Consider the following 21,061-nt stretch of genomic DNA (forward strand, 5'->3'; position numbering starts at 1 on the left):
GGGGAGGCTCTCTGAGTTAGGAATAGGAGGCCGGGCTCTGGCCTGGCTCCGTTCCTTCTTGGAGGACCGCCCCCAGAGAGTACAGCTTGGGGAGAGTGTCTCGGCCCCGTGGAGCCTCAATTGTGGGGTTCCACAGGGGTCGATCATCTCCCCAATGCTGTTTAATATCTATATGAGGCCGCTGGGTGGGGTCATCAGGGGGTGTGGAGCACAGTGCCATCAGTATGCGGATGACACGCAGCTCTACATCTCCTTTTCACCTACCGCAGGAGATGCCGTTCTGCCCCTCCAGCGCTGCCTGGAGACTGTACTGGAATGGATGCAGGAGAACGGGCTGAGGCTGAACCCGGACAAGACGGAGGTACTAAGGGTGGGCGCCCCCACAATAGGGGATTTGGGAAACTCCCTCACTTTTGGGGGGGTGACCCTGCCCGCCAGGGACGGGGTCCGCAGCTTGGGGATCCATCTAGACCCGGCGCTCACTATGGAATCCCAGGTGGCGTCCGTGGTTCGCACCGCCTTTTTCCACCTTAGGCGGATAGCCCAGCTGCGATCCTACCTTGATGTTGGGGCCCTCACTACCTTGGTGCATGCGCTCGTAATCTCAAGATTAGACCACTGTAATGCGCTCTACGTGGGGCTACCTTTGGGACTGCTGCGGAAACTACAGGTGGTGCAGAATGCGGCGGCCAGATTACTCAGTGGAGTGAGAAGATACCAACATATCTCCCCCACCCTGGCTGCTTTGCATTGGCTGCCCATCCGTTTCCGCATCAACTTCAAAGTGTTGATGCTTGTGTATAAAGCCCTAAACGGTTTAGGACCTCGATACTTGGCGGAACGCCTCCTCCCACCAAGATCTACCCGTGTCACTCGTGCGAGCCAGGAGGTGAGACTGAGGAGCCTAACGCCGAGGGAGGCCCGGAAGGAAAAGACTAGAAATCGGGCCTTCTCGGCGGTGGCTCCTCGTCTCTGGAACGACTTACCCCCTGAGATTCGCGCGGCTCCCTCGCTGGGTATTTTTAAGAAACAATTAAAAACTTGGATGTTTAGGCAGGCCTTCCCAACAGATAATTCCTGACGATTCTTCCCTACCCTATAGCTCCCCTATCCTGTTTAATAATTTTTTTTTTGTTAAGTAATATGGTTATATGTATTTTTATTGTTTATTCTTATGTTGTTAGCCGCCTAGAGTGGTCCTCACACGACCAGATAGGCGGGATATAAATAAAATAAATAAATAAATAAATAAAATTTTTCATGCATATAGTTGAAGTATTTTGTATATGTTATCTCAAGAGTGGATGCTTTTGCTGACCAGATGATTCACATTGCAACTCAACATTAGAGATGGGCACGAACTTCAGTTCAGAAGTTTGTGCCAGTTCATATGCCCGGTATCACAGATGCCATGTGTTCCCTTCCCCCCACCTTCACGACTGGATCCCCCACTCACCGGCCAGCGCACACTCCTCTCCTCCTCTTTGGCTTTTCGTCCAATCCCCAGCAGCTTCCGTGCTGTACCTCCTTGGCTGATTGCCCACTCAGATAAGGAAATGGGACATGCAAACCCATGCTCCTGCCAGGGACTGGTTGAACAGCCAAAGAGGAAGAGGACAGGAGCATGCTCCAACTGGTGAATGAGTCACAGGCTAGGAAGTGGGGGAAGTGAACCAGTGGCGCCGCACGTCCAAACCAGCATAAACCTTCCAATCAAGGTTCTTGCTCATCTCTGCTCAACATGCTTTCCCATTAGCCATACCAGCTAAGGCTTCTGGGAGTGGAAGTCCAAAACATTGAGGAAACCAAAGATTCTCCACTCCTCTGTTATCTCAGGTAATACAACAGCCCTGTGAGGTATTTTGGCATTATCTCTGTATTACAAAGGGATGAAGCTCAGAGAAACTGTGTTTGCTTTGAACTTGAAAGTTAAACCTCATGGTTTCAGCCATGTTTGCGGTAATGAATTAGGTTGTCTTGCGAGGTGTGAGGGGGCAAGCTTGGTAAAGCATGTCTGGAACCTGAAGGTTTTCTGCATGCTGCAAATGGCTCTACTTTACATCAAATTCGGCCAATGCAACTGAGAAGAATTTTGTTGCTCTTTGCAAGAATTTGCTCATGTTCAGATTTCTTCATATTTTGGCTGGGAAATAAAACCAAATAACAATCCAAATTTGGGAGAAGCAAAACTTGATAGATTCCCTCCATCCTTAGGAAAGACTGTAATGTAGACATGAGGAACAAGCCCGGGACATTGAAAGGTTCTGGATCCAGTTATTGGCTTCCCCCAGTTAAAAACAAAGAGGTGATGTGGAAATATATCTACACCACATTGTTTTAGCAGTTTGATACCACTTTGATTTCCATGACTCCTTCCTATGGAATCACCATCGTCATCTCAGAACTACAGAGCTGGAAGGGGCCCCATGGATCCTCAAGTCCAGCCCCTGTCAAAGAGGCATAGCGGGGAATCGAACTCCCAACCTCTGGCTTCGCAGCCGGATTAGTTATATGGTAGAGTTCTGCAGATTTGTGGTGGTTTTTTTTTTAAAAAAAATTACGTTGGCCTGCAACTCCCAGAATTCCTTGGGCAACTGTAGTCCAAAAAATAATAATTAAAAAAGACATATAGGGACCTCTCTAGGAATCTAGCTTAATGGATTTCTCTTCTCCAGCTACAGCCAAAGCAATTCTGGTCTCTAGTAGAGAATTCCGTGTTCATCGCCAAAATACAAATTCCAGGACTCTATAGAACAATGTCATAGCAGTTAAAGCACTCTCAGAGGGGAGAGAACAATTATAAAGGGATGTCTGCATGAGCCTTAGAAGATTTTGGCTAAGTGAAAAAAAAATGGACTTCCCTGCTATAAGGCCCCTCCTTCTGCTATATCATGGCTGATCCCTCATTTTCTGCTAACAGCTGATTATTGCTAACTTAATTAGCAGGTCTGGAGTTTCAAAAGACACAGGTCTTCCGAACAGAGCTTGGAAAATTACTTTTAAAATAGTTGTGATTGTTGTTCAAAAGCTCCAGTTAATTGCTGCTGTAGTTACATCTTTTGAAAATAGCCACTTCTTTCGTTAATTTTGATTTCCAGTGCCTTTGAACCTTTTTGAAACTGTGTCCTCTTTTTGATACATATATAAAACGTCTCACTTAAAACCTGCCTTTCCCAATAGCTTTAATGGTTCCAAATGAATATACTTGGCTTCAGCTGGGTTGGAAACCAGTTTAGCTCCACTTCAGTGCTCTGTCTTACGTCTTCCTCTGCCTCAAAAATGTTTTCCTCACTAGTCTTTTTTCCCCTCTTTCCTCCCCTCTTCTACTCACCTGGAAATGGAATTTCCTATTTTGAAGTCTAGGGATATCAACCCCCAAAGTATATTCATCCAATTCTCAGAGTTCAAAGAACAGTATATTCAAGCTGCTTTTGCCCTTCCATCTACAGCTGAAAAACTACTGTATTTTTTCCATGTATAAGATGTTACTTCCTAAAATAGAGTAAAAATTGAGGGTCGTCTTATACATGGAAGTAAGCGGGAAGGGATAAAAGGGCTGCAGGATCACAGCCCTTTGATCGTGCAGCCCTTTCATGGCTGCTTTACCCAAAGTAGGAATGAAGTAGACAACCCCCACTATTCTTATTTGGGGTTGGAAAAGTGGGGGTCGTCTTATACATCGGGTCATCTTAAGGTAAAGGTAAAGGTAAACTTCCCCTTGACAATTTTTGTCCAGTCGTGTTCGACTCTAGGGGGCGGTGCTCATCCCCGTTTCCAAGCCATAGAGCCAGCGTTTTGTCTGAAGACAATCTTCCGTGGTCACGTGGCCAGTGCGACTTAGACATGGAACGCTGTTACCTTCCCACCGAAGTGGTCCCTATTTATCTATTTGCATTTGCATGCTTTTGAACCGCTAGGTTGGCGGGAGCTGGGACAAGTGACGGGCGCTCACTCCATCACGTGGATTCAATCTTACGACTGCTTGGTCTTCTGACCCTGCAGCACAGGCTTCTGCGCTTTAGCCCGCAGCGCCACCACGTCGGGTCCTTTTACATGCGGAAAAATACAGTATCTTTTCAGTCAGGCATTTAACAATCACAATTGAGTCCCTGAATTAAGTTTTTAAAACTTGTGATAGTTTTTAATGTTTATTTGCTTTTAATTATTTAATTGTATTTTAATTAGCTTGTAGTTTAAATTTTTTAAGGGTTTAACTTATTATGTTTTTAATTCTGTTCTTTTTAATATTGTGAGCTGCCTTGAGTCCCCTTATCAGGAGAACGGTGACCCATAAAGCAAACAAGCAAGCAAACAAATAATACACTCTTTCATAAGGGGTAGTTTTTTTCCACATTATTGTTTTTTATCCTCCGAACCACTCTTTTTTTCCTTTGGCCATATTGGCTGAAATCCAGTAGTGCGTTGCAAATAGAGTAGCCCATTGAATCAATTGAGTTTATGGAGGAATTAATTCACCAAATTCCCATTTATTCAGTTGGTCCTGTTTTAGTTACAACTTGCTACTGGATTTCAGCCATTGATTAGATGACACCTCTCAGGTTATTTATTTTTCCTTTAGTGGCCATGCCGACACAAGTTCAGTTATGGAATGATACTATATCATTTTTAAGTGCATCTTATACATCATATATAAATAGTTTATCCTGCACTTGGAACAAGTAATATGTAATAAACAATGTAATAAATAAGTGACGATGATGATAAATGACATTTCACATAGTTTTGTGCTGAAATAAAAGAAAAAGCGTTCACAGAGGTACAGTCAGCAGTATGTGAATCATTTAGTTGGTAAGCTGCAAGGAAGGATCCTTTACCTGTACAGAAGGGACCCCCCCCCCATCTATGGGATCATAATCCACTGAGTCACTTATCCATTGGCTGAAAATACTAAATAAAAAAATCCCAGAAATTACCTTTTTATATGTATTTCCAGAATGTATTTACCATAACTGGCCACTAAAGGGAGCCAGAGAGCATGCAATGTACAGTGGCTCCTAAACTTAAGAACTTAATCCGTATTGGGACTGCGTTCTTAAGTCGAAACATTCTTAAATCAAAGCACCATTTCCCATAGGAATGCATTGAAAACCATTTAATCCATATCTGCTGTTTTTTGTTCTTAAGTTGAGGTGCTGTTCTTAAGTCGAAGCATTAGTTCTCATAGGAACTAATGGAAAGCCGGTTAATCCATATCTACCACTAGGGGGTGAATTTTTTTCTTCTTTTGACCTAAGGTGAACTTAGGTCTTAAGTCGAGGCTCTGTTCTCAAGTCGAAGCAACTTTTTGCGAACGGAGCCGTTCTTAACTCGAATCGTTCTTATGTAGGGATGTTCTCAAGTCGAGGTACCACTGTATAGCTTTTGATATGTCTGTATTTTTCAGCATCTGGAGGGAAGCCTTGGAATTGATCCTTTGTGGATACCTACTGTAGTTTATAATGCAATATTAGTTTGTTTATAATATTTATACCCCACCTTTTTCCTTAAAAGGACCCAAGGTGTCCTACATTATTAAAAAGATATTTAAAAGCTAAAAGCTTATACAAATATTGAAAAGAATTAAACAAGTATTGCATTAAAATGGTAAATAAAATAAATATAAAAACACATTTAAGAGCAATACTTGCCAATAGCCCATGGTCGGAAAGAAAGCATGCAAAACTGTAATATAAATGTTGTATTTGTAACATCCCATGATCACAGCTAAGGCGTGCAATCAGCACTTTGCTAATGAGCAAGAATTTGCCACCAAGCCATTGGATGATTCGTGCAAGTACAGATTGGCAATAAGTTTCTGCCCTGTTTGGTAACTAATTATTTTCATGCTGTGCTGCAGAAGTCTTTGGCATTCTGCCTCACAGAGGCTGAGGATTTCCCCACTGCAGGCAGCCCATTACAGTTACTGTAGTAAGAGTCAAAAGACAGAATGTTTGAAGAAAGGGGCAGAAATGCTTTGCTCTGAAGAGTCTAATGTGCATTTTTGTATTCCTGGTGAGCTCCTAAGCGATTGGTGCCTCAGTGTTTGCTGCCATTTTGCATCCTTTAAAAAAAGAAAAATAAACAAGAACAAAACTGAGTTTTGTTGTTTAGAAAACAGAACTACCTTGCCACCAAAAACTTCAGAAGTTTCTAATCTTCTCTGTCCAGCCTCAGCAGTGGATATCAACTTCTGCCTACTTTTCTGGGTCATTACTATGCCTGGGGCTGCTGCTTGGCCGAGAGAATATGTTTCATTCCCTCTTATGTCCTGGCTTCAATATAATGTCAGATTTAGGACTATGCTTTTAATGGATGCATAAAAAAAAACTTAATACTGTTGTTTTCTAGTTCTCCTGCACTTGTTTTGACCTATTTTGCAGAGAAAGTTGCCCTGACTGCAGTGGAAAGGCTTGAACTAACTTTCGGCCTTCTTCTGTAACATTAACACCACATTTTTCTTTACTTTTTCCTTCTTTGTTTTTTAACATTTAGGTGAAAGAAACACTGTAAATGGTAAGGGATTTCTTGACTTTTAAAAGATTCGATTTCAGTCACTATGTATTTTACCATGTTAGTGGTGAGTTAGAGTTTGACTCCTCATCTTGAAGACCTATACAACAGCCAGGTTCAAAATGAATCATTTTTGTTGTTTAGTTGTTTAGTCATGTCTGACTCTTCGTGACCCCATGGACCAGAGCACGCCAGGCCCTCCTGTCTTCCACTGCCTCCCGGAGTTTGGTAAAATTCATGTTGGTCGCTTCGATGACACTGTCCAGCCATCTTGTCCTCTGTCGTCCCCTTCTCCTCTTGCCCTCACACTTTCCCAACATCAAGGTCTTTTCCAGGGAGTCTTCTCTTCTCATGAGATGGCCAAAGTATTGGAGCCTCAGCTTCAGGATCTGTCCTTCCAGTGAGCACTCACTGATCCATTTTTTTAAATTTTGTTCTGGTTTGTTCCTGAAGAATTTAGCAATCTCTGAAAGATTTATTCAGAGTCAAGATGGAAAGAACTAAAACTTGGAGGAAAAAAATGAATGAAATGAACATGGAAGGAAGCAGAAGAGTATCACCAGCCCTGTGATTCCCCTCATGGATCTGAAATTCATCAGATTTTTGTATGTCCCATTGATTTAAACAAGTCTGGTCCCTGCATAAATTGCAGAGAGAAGAAAGTCCAGGAAAGTTAATCTATATTTGCAAACACCCTGGATCTGGGACATTATTCTCAAGTATTATGCAGGAATATATCAAGGTGGCAGCTTCTCCTTGAGTAATAGATAATGTACGTTCATCTTGCAGTGAATTTCTTTCTTCTGGACACTTCAGTGAGTCTGGCAGGATACAGTGTAATGGATTAGACTATGCAACCAGCTCTTGCCTATTCTGTTATTTCTTTCATTTTCTTCTTTCTCTTTCTGTCTCTAATGGCTGTTGATCCAAAGTACTCAGTCCTGAATCCCACTAATAAACCTTCCCATTCTTGGTTCAGGTTGACCTGGCTTTAGCTCATCAGGAGAGAACTGTACATCCCTTCCTTTCTTTATCAAAAATTTATAAGCCTTTGTTTGAATTTCCATGAGTTTTCTTCTTTTGCTTTCATTGACACTCAGCCTTGTTTGACTCTGGGGGTTTTTTTTCGGTGAAGGCTAGAGCGATGACATTTTCATCTGCCTTGATTGTTGTTTGCTGAGCTGAGTAGTCAGTGGTGTATATTTAGTTTTGAACTTCAAATATCTGATTTTTACAAGGAACACACACCCTGCTTATTGTTAGTGAACTCATTTTTATGGCTGTCTCCTTATACAGTATACCCCAAACAGGACATCCACAAAAAATAATATTGTTTTTTAAATGGTTTGTAAAACACCTTGGGCCTGTCTTGGGAGAAAGGCAGAGAAAAGAAGTACATAAAATAAAATATGTACTTATTTCATTTTATGTACTTATTTTCTATGTAAAATAAGTATTGTACATAAATGTTAAATGAGACAGAGAGAGAGAGAGAGAGACTGTGCAGGGGGCACAGAGAAATTCACAAGACTTTATTATTTTAAATCCTTAAGGAAACCATTAGGAAAAGAAAGCTTGGAGTAATGTGACCTTGTATAGAACACAATTATTCTTTGTATCATCAGTTCTTTTAGTATCGCAGTTCAGATCTCAGCTCCAAACTCTTTTAGGAAAAGCTTATACAAAAATGCAGATGTGAAGGAAGTTTTTTATTTAAAAAAAACTTGCTTAATAGAAAAAAAATGATTTCGGATTTGGATGTGTTGCTGAAAATTCGCCAGGTGATGCAGAATTAGGATGGAATACATGTGAAATTGACCTAGCAATAGCTTGCTTTGTGCATTTCTTAATAAGAAGCAACTGCTAAGATAATATTTTAATCCATTTCAGGAAACACTGGGTATTTAAAATGCACTGGATTGTGTAGCCTAATTTTGATACAACTTGCTTCGGCATCTCATGTGCCTTCATTAGGGTCTTTTCTCTTAGTGTATTATTTGGGGGAAAGAGTTTCATTTGAAAACCGCTGCAGCTCTTATGAGGTTGCCATCTATGAGTGATTCTCATCTTTTTTTGGTGCCTTCATTTAGGTTAGGCATATACTCTGATCAAAACCAGGTGTACCTGTTATAAGATGATTCTGGAAAGAGCCTGTAGCTCAGCATGAGAGCATATGTTTTCAATGCATTTAGGCTTCACGTTCTTCATGTTCTTGCCATCTCGAGTTAAGTGAAAAATGATCACGTAGCAGGTAATAGAAATAGCTTCTATCTAAGAGGATGCTAGTCAGGTTAAGCAAGACTGGAGGCCAACAGGACAGTGACAGAAAACCCATCAAGCAGGAACGTCTCAAGTGTTGAATGACATGTGATTGTCACAGCAGAGCTTTTCCATACCTGCTGTGGTTTGTAAACTAGCTTGCTAAGTTAGTCTTTGGAATATGAACATGGACTTTGTTTGCATGGTTTCTGTCAGAGTTCTGAGCCAAAAAATAAAAAATAAAAATCAGCTAATGTGATTTTAGCTATAAGCATGGGTTATCCGCAATATAGTTGAGGCCAAGATGGGCAGACTATATAACACAACTCTTTATATCTCAAAATCTGATTAGTTTTGCCTAAATTTGAAAAATTGGCCCTTCAGTTTTGGAAACATGAATTATGGTCTTGTATCAACGACCAGGATGAGATGAAAAAGCAGCTTTGTGATTTGATGTCTTTTTGAGCTGATGCTGTTCCAGAAAGTGAAACAATAAAATAGATACTTAAAATGTGATCTAAAACCTGAAATAATCCATGCAGCTTTCAAATAAGAGCCATCTGGCAGCCATAGTGAAGTGTTTTGCTGATGGGCTGCAGACCTCGGTCTGGTTTACACATTAGCTATCACTGTTATCTTCCCTCCGGAGAGTCATTTATTTTCAGCAGTCATGTTCGCATATGATCCTGGAGTGTACGGAACCCGGTGTCAGCAACTTCCATGGTTTTCTGAAGCTCTAAAATATATGACTTTATGTGTATTTAGAAAACATATAGCTTAAGATCTCACATTGCAAGGTTCCCAGAATGGCTAAAAGAAAAGAGTGGTTTATTTAAAACAAACTGTCAAACTTTGAAATGTTGCGTGTATAGAGTGCCATTTTCAGGGCTATTTTTTTATAGCTCCCTTAATTATTTTAACACCCTATACAGAGAAAGATTGAAACCTTGACAAAACAAATAAACCAACAGGGATATATTTAATTACAGTGGTGCCCCGCATAATGAGGTTAATCCGTTCCGGATTAACCCTCGCTGTGCGGAATCGTCGCTAAACGGGTAGGGAAAATGTATTGAAACGCATTAAACTTAGTTTAATGCGTTCCAATACCTTTCTTACTTACCCGTTCAGCGAGGATTCCAATTGCCGGCAGCCATTTTCGCGCACTCGCTAAGCGAGGGCACGGCGTGAAAACGGCTGCCGGCAGCCATTTCCGGGCTTCCGGCGGCCATTTTGGAGCTGCCGAACAGCTGTTTGGCGGCTCCAAAATGGCCACCGCAATACCCGATCTTCGCAATGCGGGTTTTCCCCATTGCGAAGATCATGTATGCTTCCGTATAGCAATCCCGAAAAAGGGATCGCTATACGGAAACATCGCTATACGGTGCACTCGTTAAGTGAGGCACCACTGTATTAGCTTCAGCTACAATGGGCTCACTGAATAGATGGAACTTCTTAAAGTCAAATTTATGGAAGTCCCATTCATTTGGTGAATGGCATAGTAATTAGAGTACTGGATTAGGATTCAAATTCCTGATCAGTTGAGAAATTTACTGGGCTAGTCACATTCTGTCTCAGCTTGACCTGCCCCACAGAATTGTTGTGACATTAAAATAGAAAGGGGGAAAACCATGCTTGCCACCTTAAACTCATTGATGGAAAAGAAGGATAGAGATCTATCAAATGAATGAATGGCCCAAATCTTGTTCTGTAGTTTTTTCCAGTGAAAAGGAAATGATGGCTAATTGCTACTAATTAATCCGTGGTTGTTGTGCTTCCTCATGGCACACCAATTGGCTGGCTTACTGGGCAATCAAGAAGCCAAGCAGGAACTCATTAATTAGCTACAATTAGGTCCAGCAAGTTATGCCATTTTCTGTTCCCTGGCATAACTGTGGAAAAGCATTTTAGCAAAGTCACATCTAGACTAGGCGCATTGTATCAATTGAACTTATGGGAAAGTTGACTTAGGTACCCACCGACTTCGTAAGCATATTTGCAATGTAACTGTTGGGTTACAGCCAATAAGTAGTAGTTATAACTAACAATTGGATTTAATCCAGAATATACAAAACTGTTTCAAATATGATACTGAGTTGAACCCAGTAATCAAAAGAGCAGTTTTCTTGTTTTCAAAGAAACCTGAAAAAAAGTCTGAAAGATCTAAAAACCTTAAACAAAGAATACATTGTCTTCTCTCGCTGGAAAAGAATTACAGTCAGAACTAGGTGAACGGACACAAGGGGAGATGATTACAAAGACAGACTGTTGCCACCAAAATGACCACCCACAGGATTATAGTGTGTGGCAATGCTGGTTAAAGGATTCTGGGAACTGTAGTCCAAAAAAACCTAACATTTTCAAACTCTACAAAAAGCGCTGCCTCCTGTTATCATCTACTCACTTCTGAAAGAGGAGGTGGGTGGGTTGGTTTCAGGAGAGCCTCAGATCCAAACCCTTCAAACCTAAGTAGGCTGGTGTGTGAGTAGCTGGAGAATATGATTCTTAACGGAGACTTGTAATAGGCTGCTATAAGCCAGGGTCATGCCAATATTTACGGCCAATATTTTTGATTTCTCCTGAATTATCTGGAAATGTGCCTTTAAGAATGTGCATCTCGAGGCTAAATACTTGTAGGGTGGCTACAAAGAATCTTTTAAAGAGGGTGGTCTTAATTTTGCATATGTGCCTATGAATTAGCATATGCAGTGTGCTCTTTCCTCTCCTCTTTGGTGATGTATGCGACTTGCTAGTCCACAAAGTCCCTTGTAAACCAACCCTTAAAGTAGTGTGGGAAACAATTCAGACTCAAACTTAGAAGTCATCCCACTCTTTCAAAGGAATGGCAACTGCCAAAGAGAGAGAGAGAGAGAAACCAAAGTCCTGTGGAGCCCTCAAGACTAGCTAATTTATTTTTGCAGAAGGTTTTGTGGATTATAAAAAATAAGAAGATGGAGGAGTGACAGGATAACACTTTTCAAATACTTGAAAGGGTATACAGAAGAGGGGCAGGATCTGTTCTTGATGATCATCCCAGAGTGCAGGGCATGCAACAATGGACTCAGATTACAGGAAGCCATATTTCAGTTGAATATCAGGAAAAACTTCCTAACTGTTAGAGCAGTACGACAGTGGAACCAGCTACCTTGGGAGCTGGTGAGTGCTCCAACACTGGAGGTATTTAAGAAAACTTAGACAACGACCTGGCAGGTATCCTTTGATTTGTATTCCTGCATCGAGCCGAGGGTTGGACTAGATGGCCTTATAGGCCCCTTCCAACTTCACTATTCTATGATTATAATCCACTTCCTCTAATATGCCCAGTGACCTTCACACCTTGGATTAAAATAACTTTTGGAAGAAAAGCAGCGTATAAGTCCAGTCAACAGACAAACTTCATGAATGATCTTCTTGATTACTCCTCTTTATATGAAATCAAAATTTTAAACATTAAAAAGAAAACAAATCCAAAGGCCGCTGAAAGGAACAATTTCCAGACATCTACATTTTAAGTTTTGCATTAGGTAAAAATTAGGTGTCCCAGTGTGCTTTTTGTGAATCACGTAAGAGCTGCCTTTTGATTAGCTGCTTTGTTTTTGTAGTTATTGATTTTGTTGGTTTTTTCCACCATTATTTTCCTATGCACCTGATTCTGGGGACAATATCTGCTCCTACTCTTGCTTCCTTTCCTCCCCCACCAGTCATTGAAACAACATAGAAGTTTATAATGTACTGTGGCCAGAATCCTCTTTGGGATTTACACTGAACTAAGTGTAATTGCATAAACCAAAGTGGCAAGTTAATTTATGAGTTGCTTCTCACATTCCTGGACACACACAAGTCATGCAACTGGCATATGACCAGGAGTGAGAGCAGCAACTTTTCAATTAGCAACAATTGGCTGTTGTGAATTATGCAGTTGTACTTGCACTGACATAAATCAACAATATCCTATGTTAACTAAAATATATAGACAATCTGTTTGGCCTCATCTTGACTACAGTACTTCAGATATTGGTGGACTACTGTTCTCATCATGGGTTCCCAGGGTGGTGTGGTGGATACAGTGATGGACGTGGGTTCTGGAAAACAGGGTTCGAATCCCCACTCAGCTATGGAAACTCACTGGAGGGAGTGGAACTGGTAAAGCCATTCCTTAAATATCTCACTTACCTTGAAAGCCTCATTAGGGTTGCTACAAGTCAGTTCTAACTTGGTAGTCCAGAACACACACACAAAATTCCATCATTCTTCACTACTAGTTGTGCTGGCTAGAGCTGATGGAAATCGTGGTCTAACTATCTAAAGAGCTATGCTTTCCCCATCCACCTCCTACGTAGGGCAATGGTTCCCAACTTTGTGTCTCCAACTGTTCTTGGACTAAAACTCCCAGAATCCTTTGTCACTAGCTGTGCTGGCCAAGATTTCTGGAAGTTGTAGTCCATAAACATCTGGGGAACTGAGGTTGGAAAGCATTGTCCTACATGATGGAGTTTGTTTCTTTTTTTAAAACAAGATTTACTTGGCTGGCTAAGCTTGCAGGAAGCCTCAGAGGAGCCCTGAAGGTCTACAGATAGCACTGAAAGATGCTTCTGAAAATCTGAAGGAAAAGAAATAAATCTAGCGTTTTTATGAGTCATTTATCAAAGTAATGCTGTTGGAGCATCTGCAGGCATCAGACAAAGGTGGCTTGCCAAGCTGTTTATTCTTCATTGACTTCAGAAGAAAGCAGCATGACGTCCGTGAAAACTCTGTTCGGGAGACAATACTGGAGGCAAGCCAAGCGTTGGGAGAAAGATTTACAAATCTTCTTTCTTCTGGAGATTGTGATCCCAGCGCCAGGCTGTTGTGATAGAGTTTTTTCTAGAAAGAAAGAGGAGAGAGACTTTAGTTTTTTGGTAGATTTGGGTAAGCCGCTATTTCTTTCAGCCTCAGCTCCTGCCCACTACTGCCTATGACATGCTGTCAGTACAGGAGCTGTATTCTGCTAGACTGCCTCACAAGGTTGTTGTAAATATTACCTTATATCTAAAATGCTTCTGAAATAAGAAGCCAACATAGTATTGTGTTTAAAGTGTCAGCCTGAGGCCCAAACTGGGAAAAAAAAAATTCAACCATGAAGCTTCCTGGTTCACTTTGTGCCATTGGCAAGCATCCCTGTTACATTACCTCACAAGACTGTTGTGAAGAGATAGTGCATGGCAGTGGTTCCCAACCTTGGGTATCCCAGGTGTTCTTAGACTACAACTCCCAGAAACCCCGGGCAGTAAAAGCTAGTAGTGAAGGTTTCTGGGAGTTGCAGTCCAAGAACACCTGGGTTACCCAAGGTTGGGAACCACTGGTATATGGCACCTGGAGAGCCTTAAAGAAATAACAGACTATAAATGACATAAATAAAGGGACTGTGATTTTTGTGGGACTGCCCCACAAGTCGTCACAACAGAAGCTTTTCACGTGCCCTGTAGTTTGTGAGTTACCTTGCTTTGTTTTGTGATTGGTCATTGGGGAGGTCTTTGTTTGCAAGTACGATTGTTCAAACATAAATGTCCGCCAGAGTTACATCTCTTTCTCTTCCACCCCTTGACCCTTCTGGCTAATCATTCATTTTCCTTCCTTCATTTTTATCATCGCAACTTAGACGTGAGAGTTTCATATTCATCTTCTGAGGGGGATGAATACGAAACTTGCTGGCACAGGTGGCTGGACCAATTGGACCTCCGCCCTCAACTGGGTGTCCACTTACCACTCGTCGGTTGGCACATGCAGCCGGCATCATTGAAAGTGCACCAATCACAGTAGCCCAGCTTCTGCTGCCCTGCCTCGCTGCTCAGCTGACCACTCCAACGAGGAGGCAGTATGAAGAGCCTCCCTGCTCAGCTGCTGAGTGGCCAGCTGACCAGGGAGGTGGGGCAGTATCAGCCGGGTTGCTGCTGTGATCGGCATGCTTTTGATGATGATGGCCATGCATGCTGCGCAACAAGTGGTGAGTGGATGCCCGGTTGAGCTGGGGAGGGTCCAATCAGACTGGCCACCTGTGCCGGCAGGTTTCCTATTCATCTCCCATGGGAGATGAATGCGAAGCTCTCATGTACAATCACAACAGTCCTGTGAGGGAGATATTGTCTGGGGGACGATGATTCATCCAACAATCACTCATGGATTTCATGGTTGAGGGCGGGTTTGAACCTCGCTCTCCTCAATATCTCTCCCAAAACACTAACCACTAAAATGTAGAATGAGTAGAATAAATGATATACCTTAAAATGGTGTGGAAATTGCCATAGAGCTCCCAGAATATCAGTCTTTTTTCTGTGACTGCATTATTCAATATTGGCTGTGTCAAAGAAGAATTATTACTGTGGGATTAGAGCAGAACTTGGCAAAAGTACTCTTTTTGATGATGGTTCCCGGAATATCCGGCTTGCATGGCTGCCTGGGAGGTAGTAGATAGAGAGGTATGTAGATTTGTGAGTCTGGACTACCACTCCCAGAATTCAGCAGGCAGTTGTGCACACCTCTAGTATTCTGCCCACCTCTTGTACTGTTGTCCAAAACACAATTTAAAAAAGAGTAGTGTTTCTAGTATTCCATCCTCTTTTGATGTCATGTGCTTTTAAAGAAACCATTAACGATTTCCTCTTAACTGGCTTCGTTTTTCAGTGTCCAACAGCTACCAAAACAACCTTTGGAGTCCATGTTAAGGTCGTCGGAGACTGGACTGGTATGTGAAAAACCACACACATTTATATTTCCATACTTAACAAATTGCATTATACACCACCTGAAGTTACCCAGTTTTCTCTCACTGTCTGGATTTTCTTCAGTCTGAGGAACCAGTGATTCTGAGCAAAGGGTTGGATTTCATCTTTAAAAAAACAAACAAACCACCAAGCAAACAAAACACAAGGATAACGTGTGGGGGAGAGGGGATATTTTAATTCTTTTGTTTTTCTGCTTGGCAGGCTCCCTCTGGAGCTCCCTTTCTCTATCCTAGTTCCGGCTCCATGGCTTGAAAATCAGCAGTTTTCCTTACTTTGCCCCCTCCCTCCATTTTATTTACCATGCAGTCTGGTGAAGAGTTTTGAATAGCTCAAAAACCTGCACAGTTTTTTTGTGATTTGTTTCCCCTAGCTGGCCTAACCAATGGATTTAGCTTGTTGTTGCTGTTGTTAGAAAACTGATTCAGAGGACAACATTTTACCCACCTTGTGTCATTTTTTGCAAAATTCACACAGAAACACAGCTGGAGGATAGGCGTTCTGTAGCGCTGTCCCCTGAAACATTGTAAACCATTCACCCAGTGGCCCAGTAAAGGTAAAGGTTCCCCCGGACATTTAGTCTAGTCATGTCCAACTCTAGGGCGCGGTGCTCATCCCTGTCGCCAAGCTATGGAGCCAGCGTTTTGTCCATAGACAGTTTCTGTGGTCACGTGGCCAGCACAACTAGACACAGAACGCCGTTACCTTACCACCAAGGTGGTACCTATTTATCTACTCGCATTTACATGCTTTCAAACTGCTAGGTTGGCAGGAGCTGGGACAAGTGATGGGAGCTCACTCCGTTGCGTGGATTCGATCTTACGATTGCTGGTCTTCCGACCTTGCAGCACAGAGGCTTCTGCGGTTTAACCCGCAGCGCCACTACAGCTCCTTAAAAAGTTTCAGAACAAATTAATGTCCTGAACAAATCTAGGACAACAGAAGCGGCACTTTCTAATGGATTTTATATTTGGTTGTTCTGGGTTTTTCTGTCTGTTTGGCTGTGTTCTGGTGGTTTCTATTTGTAACATTTCGCCAGTCTCTGTGGCTGACATCTTCAGAGAACAGGAGCTAAAATTCTGTCTGTGTTCTGGTGTAGTGTGTGGGATTGTTGAGTATTTGTAGCTGTGGGAGCAGATTTTTGTCCTTTTGAGGACACTGGGTGATTCCTGTGATCAGGGTGTGTTTTTTTAAATGGCTGTTTTGTTGTGATGAGGGGGGAGATGATCTGTCACTGTGATTGATGGGTGTCATTCTGCACACCTAGTGTGTGATTTCATATTTCAATGTATTTTAATACGATCCTTTTTTGATGCTTTTAAAACACTGCAATAGTTTATTATTTGGCATTTAACTTTTTTTCTTTCCATACTGTAAGCCATCTTGGATCCTTTAGGACAGTGTTCCCCAACCTTGTGCCTACAGATGTTTTTGGACTATAACTCCCAGAAGCCTTCACCACCACCTCTGCTGGCCAGGAGTTGAAGTCCAAGAACATCTGGAGGCCCAAGGATTAGGGAACACTGCTTTAGGAGAATGGTGGCATATAAATATTTTAAATAAATAAATAATTTCTTCCAGCCACTGGCTGAAATCCTGTTTGTAGAACCTCAGAAGGCTGGCAATGCCATCGGCTGCAGCCACTTTGGCAATAAAGCACTCCAGGTGCTTCCCTTGTTTGAAAGGTCCCAAGGCTTCAGTGGGATCCCTGTCATTTTGGAGAAACTGCTTGTGGGCTGCAGGACAGGTTGGGAAAGTCTTTAACTTCCGGAAACCTCATCCACTGGGCAGGATTTGAGCCTTTCGGATAAATAATGTCCCAGGCTGCTTTTTAGGGAACCACGATTCAGTAGCCTCTGAAGTCTCTTAATATGCTGAGCCCCATCTCCCCTGTTTTCACTTTGCTCACTTGAGCAATGAGTTGTCCAAAGAAGACAAAGGTCCAGCTCACGTGTGGGCGCTTCATGTGAACAAGAACCCAGATTTTCTGGGGAGCTTCTGTATGTGTACAGCAGGAAGTTCCCCTTGTCCAATTTGCTGCTACTTGTGTGAACAAAGAGAGAGTAAGGTTAGCTTCTCCCCTCAAAGCATGTTCATTAACCCAGAGACAGAATAGGGCTCGGTTGTCACTAGATGGGCCCCCTCTGGAGGAGCAGGGGACATCTCATTTGAGCCAAGAAGTACAACAAGTGCATATTGCTTTGAAACCTTAACCCTAACTCCAAGGACCTTCTGCTAACCCTCAAAACTCCAGAATTCTCACCGGGGTCCAAAAATTACCCCATGACTCACTCAAGACCATTTTGTTTTTCTCAGTGAGTTCTCTGAGGGTTAACCAGTATTGAGACCCAAAACTAACATTTCGTACAGGGTTCCATCTATAAGTTATTTTCACATCACTAAATGTCCAAAGCACCGTTCCTAATTTGTCCTCTTGGCTTTCCTAACAAACACATCAACATTTTTATTGCTGTTTGGGTATCCAGGTGTCCTTTAATTTGGCTTCTTTCACAGACTGTCCATTATTTTTAATATAAACAAACTGCTCTTACTCTGAGTGTTAATTATTAGTCGATCTCTTGGCTTGCCTCTTCTTTTAAATTATTTTGTTTTGGGGTTGTTGTTTTTTTCCTGGAATATCCTGCTTTGCCTTCAAGGCCACGCATGGTGGCTGCAGTTGAAATGGCGAAATGTGCAGTCGTTAGATAAGGGGATTTTAAAGCTAGGCATTTGGTTTGCTTCCAGGTTAATCGACACCTTATGTCATGCTGAGATTACCAAATCCCTTTCATGTTCCACGATATATCTCTCGGGCTCTGAGAGCATCCCCAACATCTCTTGGTGTTCTCTGGAATTCAAGAGCAATGGGACTTCTAATTTCAATTTGGCACGAAGAATAACAGGCAGTGACTTGTTCATTGTTTGTGCATGAGAGGCTGCCATGATGAACCAATGAGGTGCTGTTGGCTTGTGATCAGAAACATGGCTGGCACCTCTTCAGATCCCCGTGGCACCGTCACATGGACAAGTCAATACTAACTAGGATACTAGCCAAGGAAAGTTTTCAATGAAACCTGTTCCAGATTCAGGACTGGATAAAAGGAAAAGGAGACTGGTAGTGGATATAATGGGAGATCAGCTGTTGTGGCACTGGTTATTGTAGGGGAAGAAATAATCCAGATTACTCATCTTTTTTGCCACGGTAATCTATTCATTATGCCTAATGCTTAGGAATGTAGAAAGCTACCTTACTGTGTCAGATCCTTGGTCCACCTAGGCCAGAATATTCAACTCTGAATGGCAGTAGCTATCAGTAGCGATTCAGGGTTTCTGGCAGACTTATCTCCGAGCCCCACATGGAGACCTCTGGTAGCCTCCCATCCATGTACTAACCAGGTGTGGCCATGCTTAGCTTCCGAAATCAGTTAAGATCATGTGCATTCAGAATGAGATGGTGGTTCAGCGGACTTTGAGCCATGTATGGCTCAGGCATACACGCATGCAGTTCCCATGTCTGTTTTTGTGTGGGGGTCCAGGTGCCATAGTTAACCACAGTGGTGACATCAGTGGGGGGCAAAGCCACTTTCCCTTGATGATGTGATGTGCTTCCTTTGCCCTTCATTTCCAGTGGAATCACACATCCAGGAGCCTTCTGGAAGGTGTGTGCCCTTCTTTCCTCTTTGTAACTGAGATGTGTGCTTCATGCGCACTATTCAGATTGCTATTCTGCTTAGAAGTAGGCACTTTCCTGGCTGTACCTGGAGCTGCCAGAGATTAGATCTGGATCTAATGAGATTAGATCTGAGTCATTTTGGGCCTCCATGCTCCTGTGCTCTGTCACCAAACTACACCCTTTTTCACTTCTCATGACAGCCATAGATAAACATTGCCTCCACTGAGGTTTTAATATGCTCAGTCAAAACTCAGTGTTGGAGGTGATGACTGAGTGATGAACACGCATGTGTTAAACTGCCCTTGAATGACCTGGAATTCCTTGTTTCCATGGCATAACCACTTCAGAATATGAATGTTTTGCAACTCAACAGCTGAGATGCAGCCAGGTTTAGTTGATAATAACACAAGAGAGGCGTCCTCATCAATAGGTTAAGCATAGCACATCGATCCTCATCAATAGTTTAAGATAGCATGTCGACATCAACACATTAATTGATTGTAACGGAGGGTTTTATGGTGTGTTCCATGCCTGCACAATCCAGTTAAGCATCTTCGACATCTTCATATTGACAACTTCCATTTCTTTTTCTGTTCCCAACCAGAAAAATGCAGGTTTTTCTTATATTTGTAAATGGACCACCAGTATTTCCAATATTCTATCTCTTCAATTTTTCTGGTCCCCTTTGCTGCACCTTTTTGTACAACAGCCTTTTTTAAAAAAAAGACTGGCATTCTCAATGGCATTTGGTGTGTTTTGGCTTTCTTGGAATGCAGCAGCAAGGGAAACAAACAAACAAACGCCATCACCATCGGAGCTGTGTATCGGAGAAGCATTCCTCTCCCCTTTTTTCTCTTTCTGTCTAAATTTATTTCAGGCTCTCATTAAATAGGAAGTGAGGAATGAAGACGACATTGCAAGCAAGAGCATGTTTTGCTGCTATAGGAAGTTGCTGTCACTGGCGCGACACACCAGCTGGAATAATAACAAGGAACACTGTAGTTCGGCTCAGGCATTTGACATGTTGGTCCTACTGTCAAGCAACCAGATCATATCCTGACCCGTGATCTTTCTTGTCTCTGCTATCTGAAATTAGAAATGAGAGAAAATATAGAAAAAAATAGCAAAAGGCGGGAGCAAACAGGAGACAAGGACAAGCAAATCAGAGAGAAAATATGATTCTTTTCTCTCTGATTTGCTTGTCCTTGTCTCCTGCTTGCTCCTACCTTTTGTTTTGCTTTGAAGAGTTTCTACAGCTAATTACAGAATTGGAACATGCAGGATATGAAGGGCTGTCACAGAGGCAATGGAGAAAATTGTGACTATGGAAAGATAGGGCATTAAACAACACTTTCGAAGTGCAGAGGAATTCTTTTTCTGGACCGCAAGAAGAACTTTCTGGCAAGAATTTGTATTCAGCAGTGAAACAGACTGCTTAGCAAGTGGTGGATTCTTTTTTAGTGGGCATTTTTAGGCACAAACCGGACCCATCAGGGAATCTTGCTGGATGGTTGGGGCAATCAGGGATCCTGTACCGTCAGGCCTCTACTGTTACACTGGTAGAGGGCTAAACTGGATGGCCTTTGAAGCCACTTCTACATTTGTGGGTTGGATTCAGACTTAGTGGTATTGTACATTTCGATCAGTGGACATTATGTTATGTATGACTTCCTTATATGCATCTGATTCCACTGGATCTACTGTGCGTTGATGTGTTTCTTAAACAATAACAGAAGAAGATGCAGGAAACGCGTGACTCTATGGAACCCTCCGTGTCCACTGCCACTTGGTGATGAAACAATATAGTGACAGTATCTGCACACCTTTGCATTGGACTACTAGCCACCTATTTAATCATGGA

The 21,061-nt window shown here is 42.3% G+C and overlaps 1 protein-coding gene across 2 annotated transcripts in view; it reads left to right on the forward strand.

Annotated features, from left to right (window-relative positions):
• The window catches only part of NOX4 (NADPH oxidase 4), a 127,819-nt gene that overhangs the window by 50,187 nt on the left and 56,571 nt on the right, over window positions 1-21,061 (forward strand). For both annotated transcript variants that reach the window (XM_072993556.2, XM_072993558.2), the window contains one exon: window positions 15,430-15,490. In XM_072993556.2, coding sequence (XP_072849657.2) covers window positions 15,430-15,490 — 61 coding nt within the window. The remainder of the gene's footprint in view (window positions 1-15,429; window positions 15,491-21,061) is intronic.

This window comes from Pogona vitticeps, chromosome 3 (assembly GCF_051106095.1).
Source record: "Pogona vitticeps strain Pit_001003342236 chromosome 3, PviZW2.1, whole genome shotgun sequence".
Lineage (NCBI taxonomy): Eukaryota > Metazoa > Chordata > Lepidosauria > Squamata > Agamidae > Pogona > Pogona vitticeps.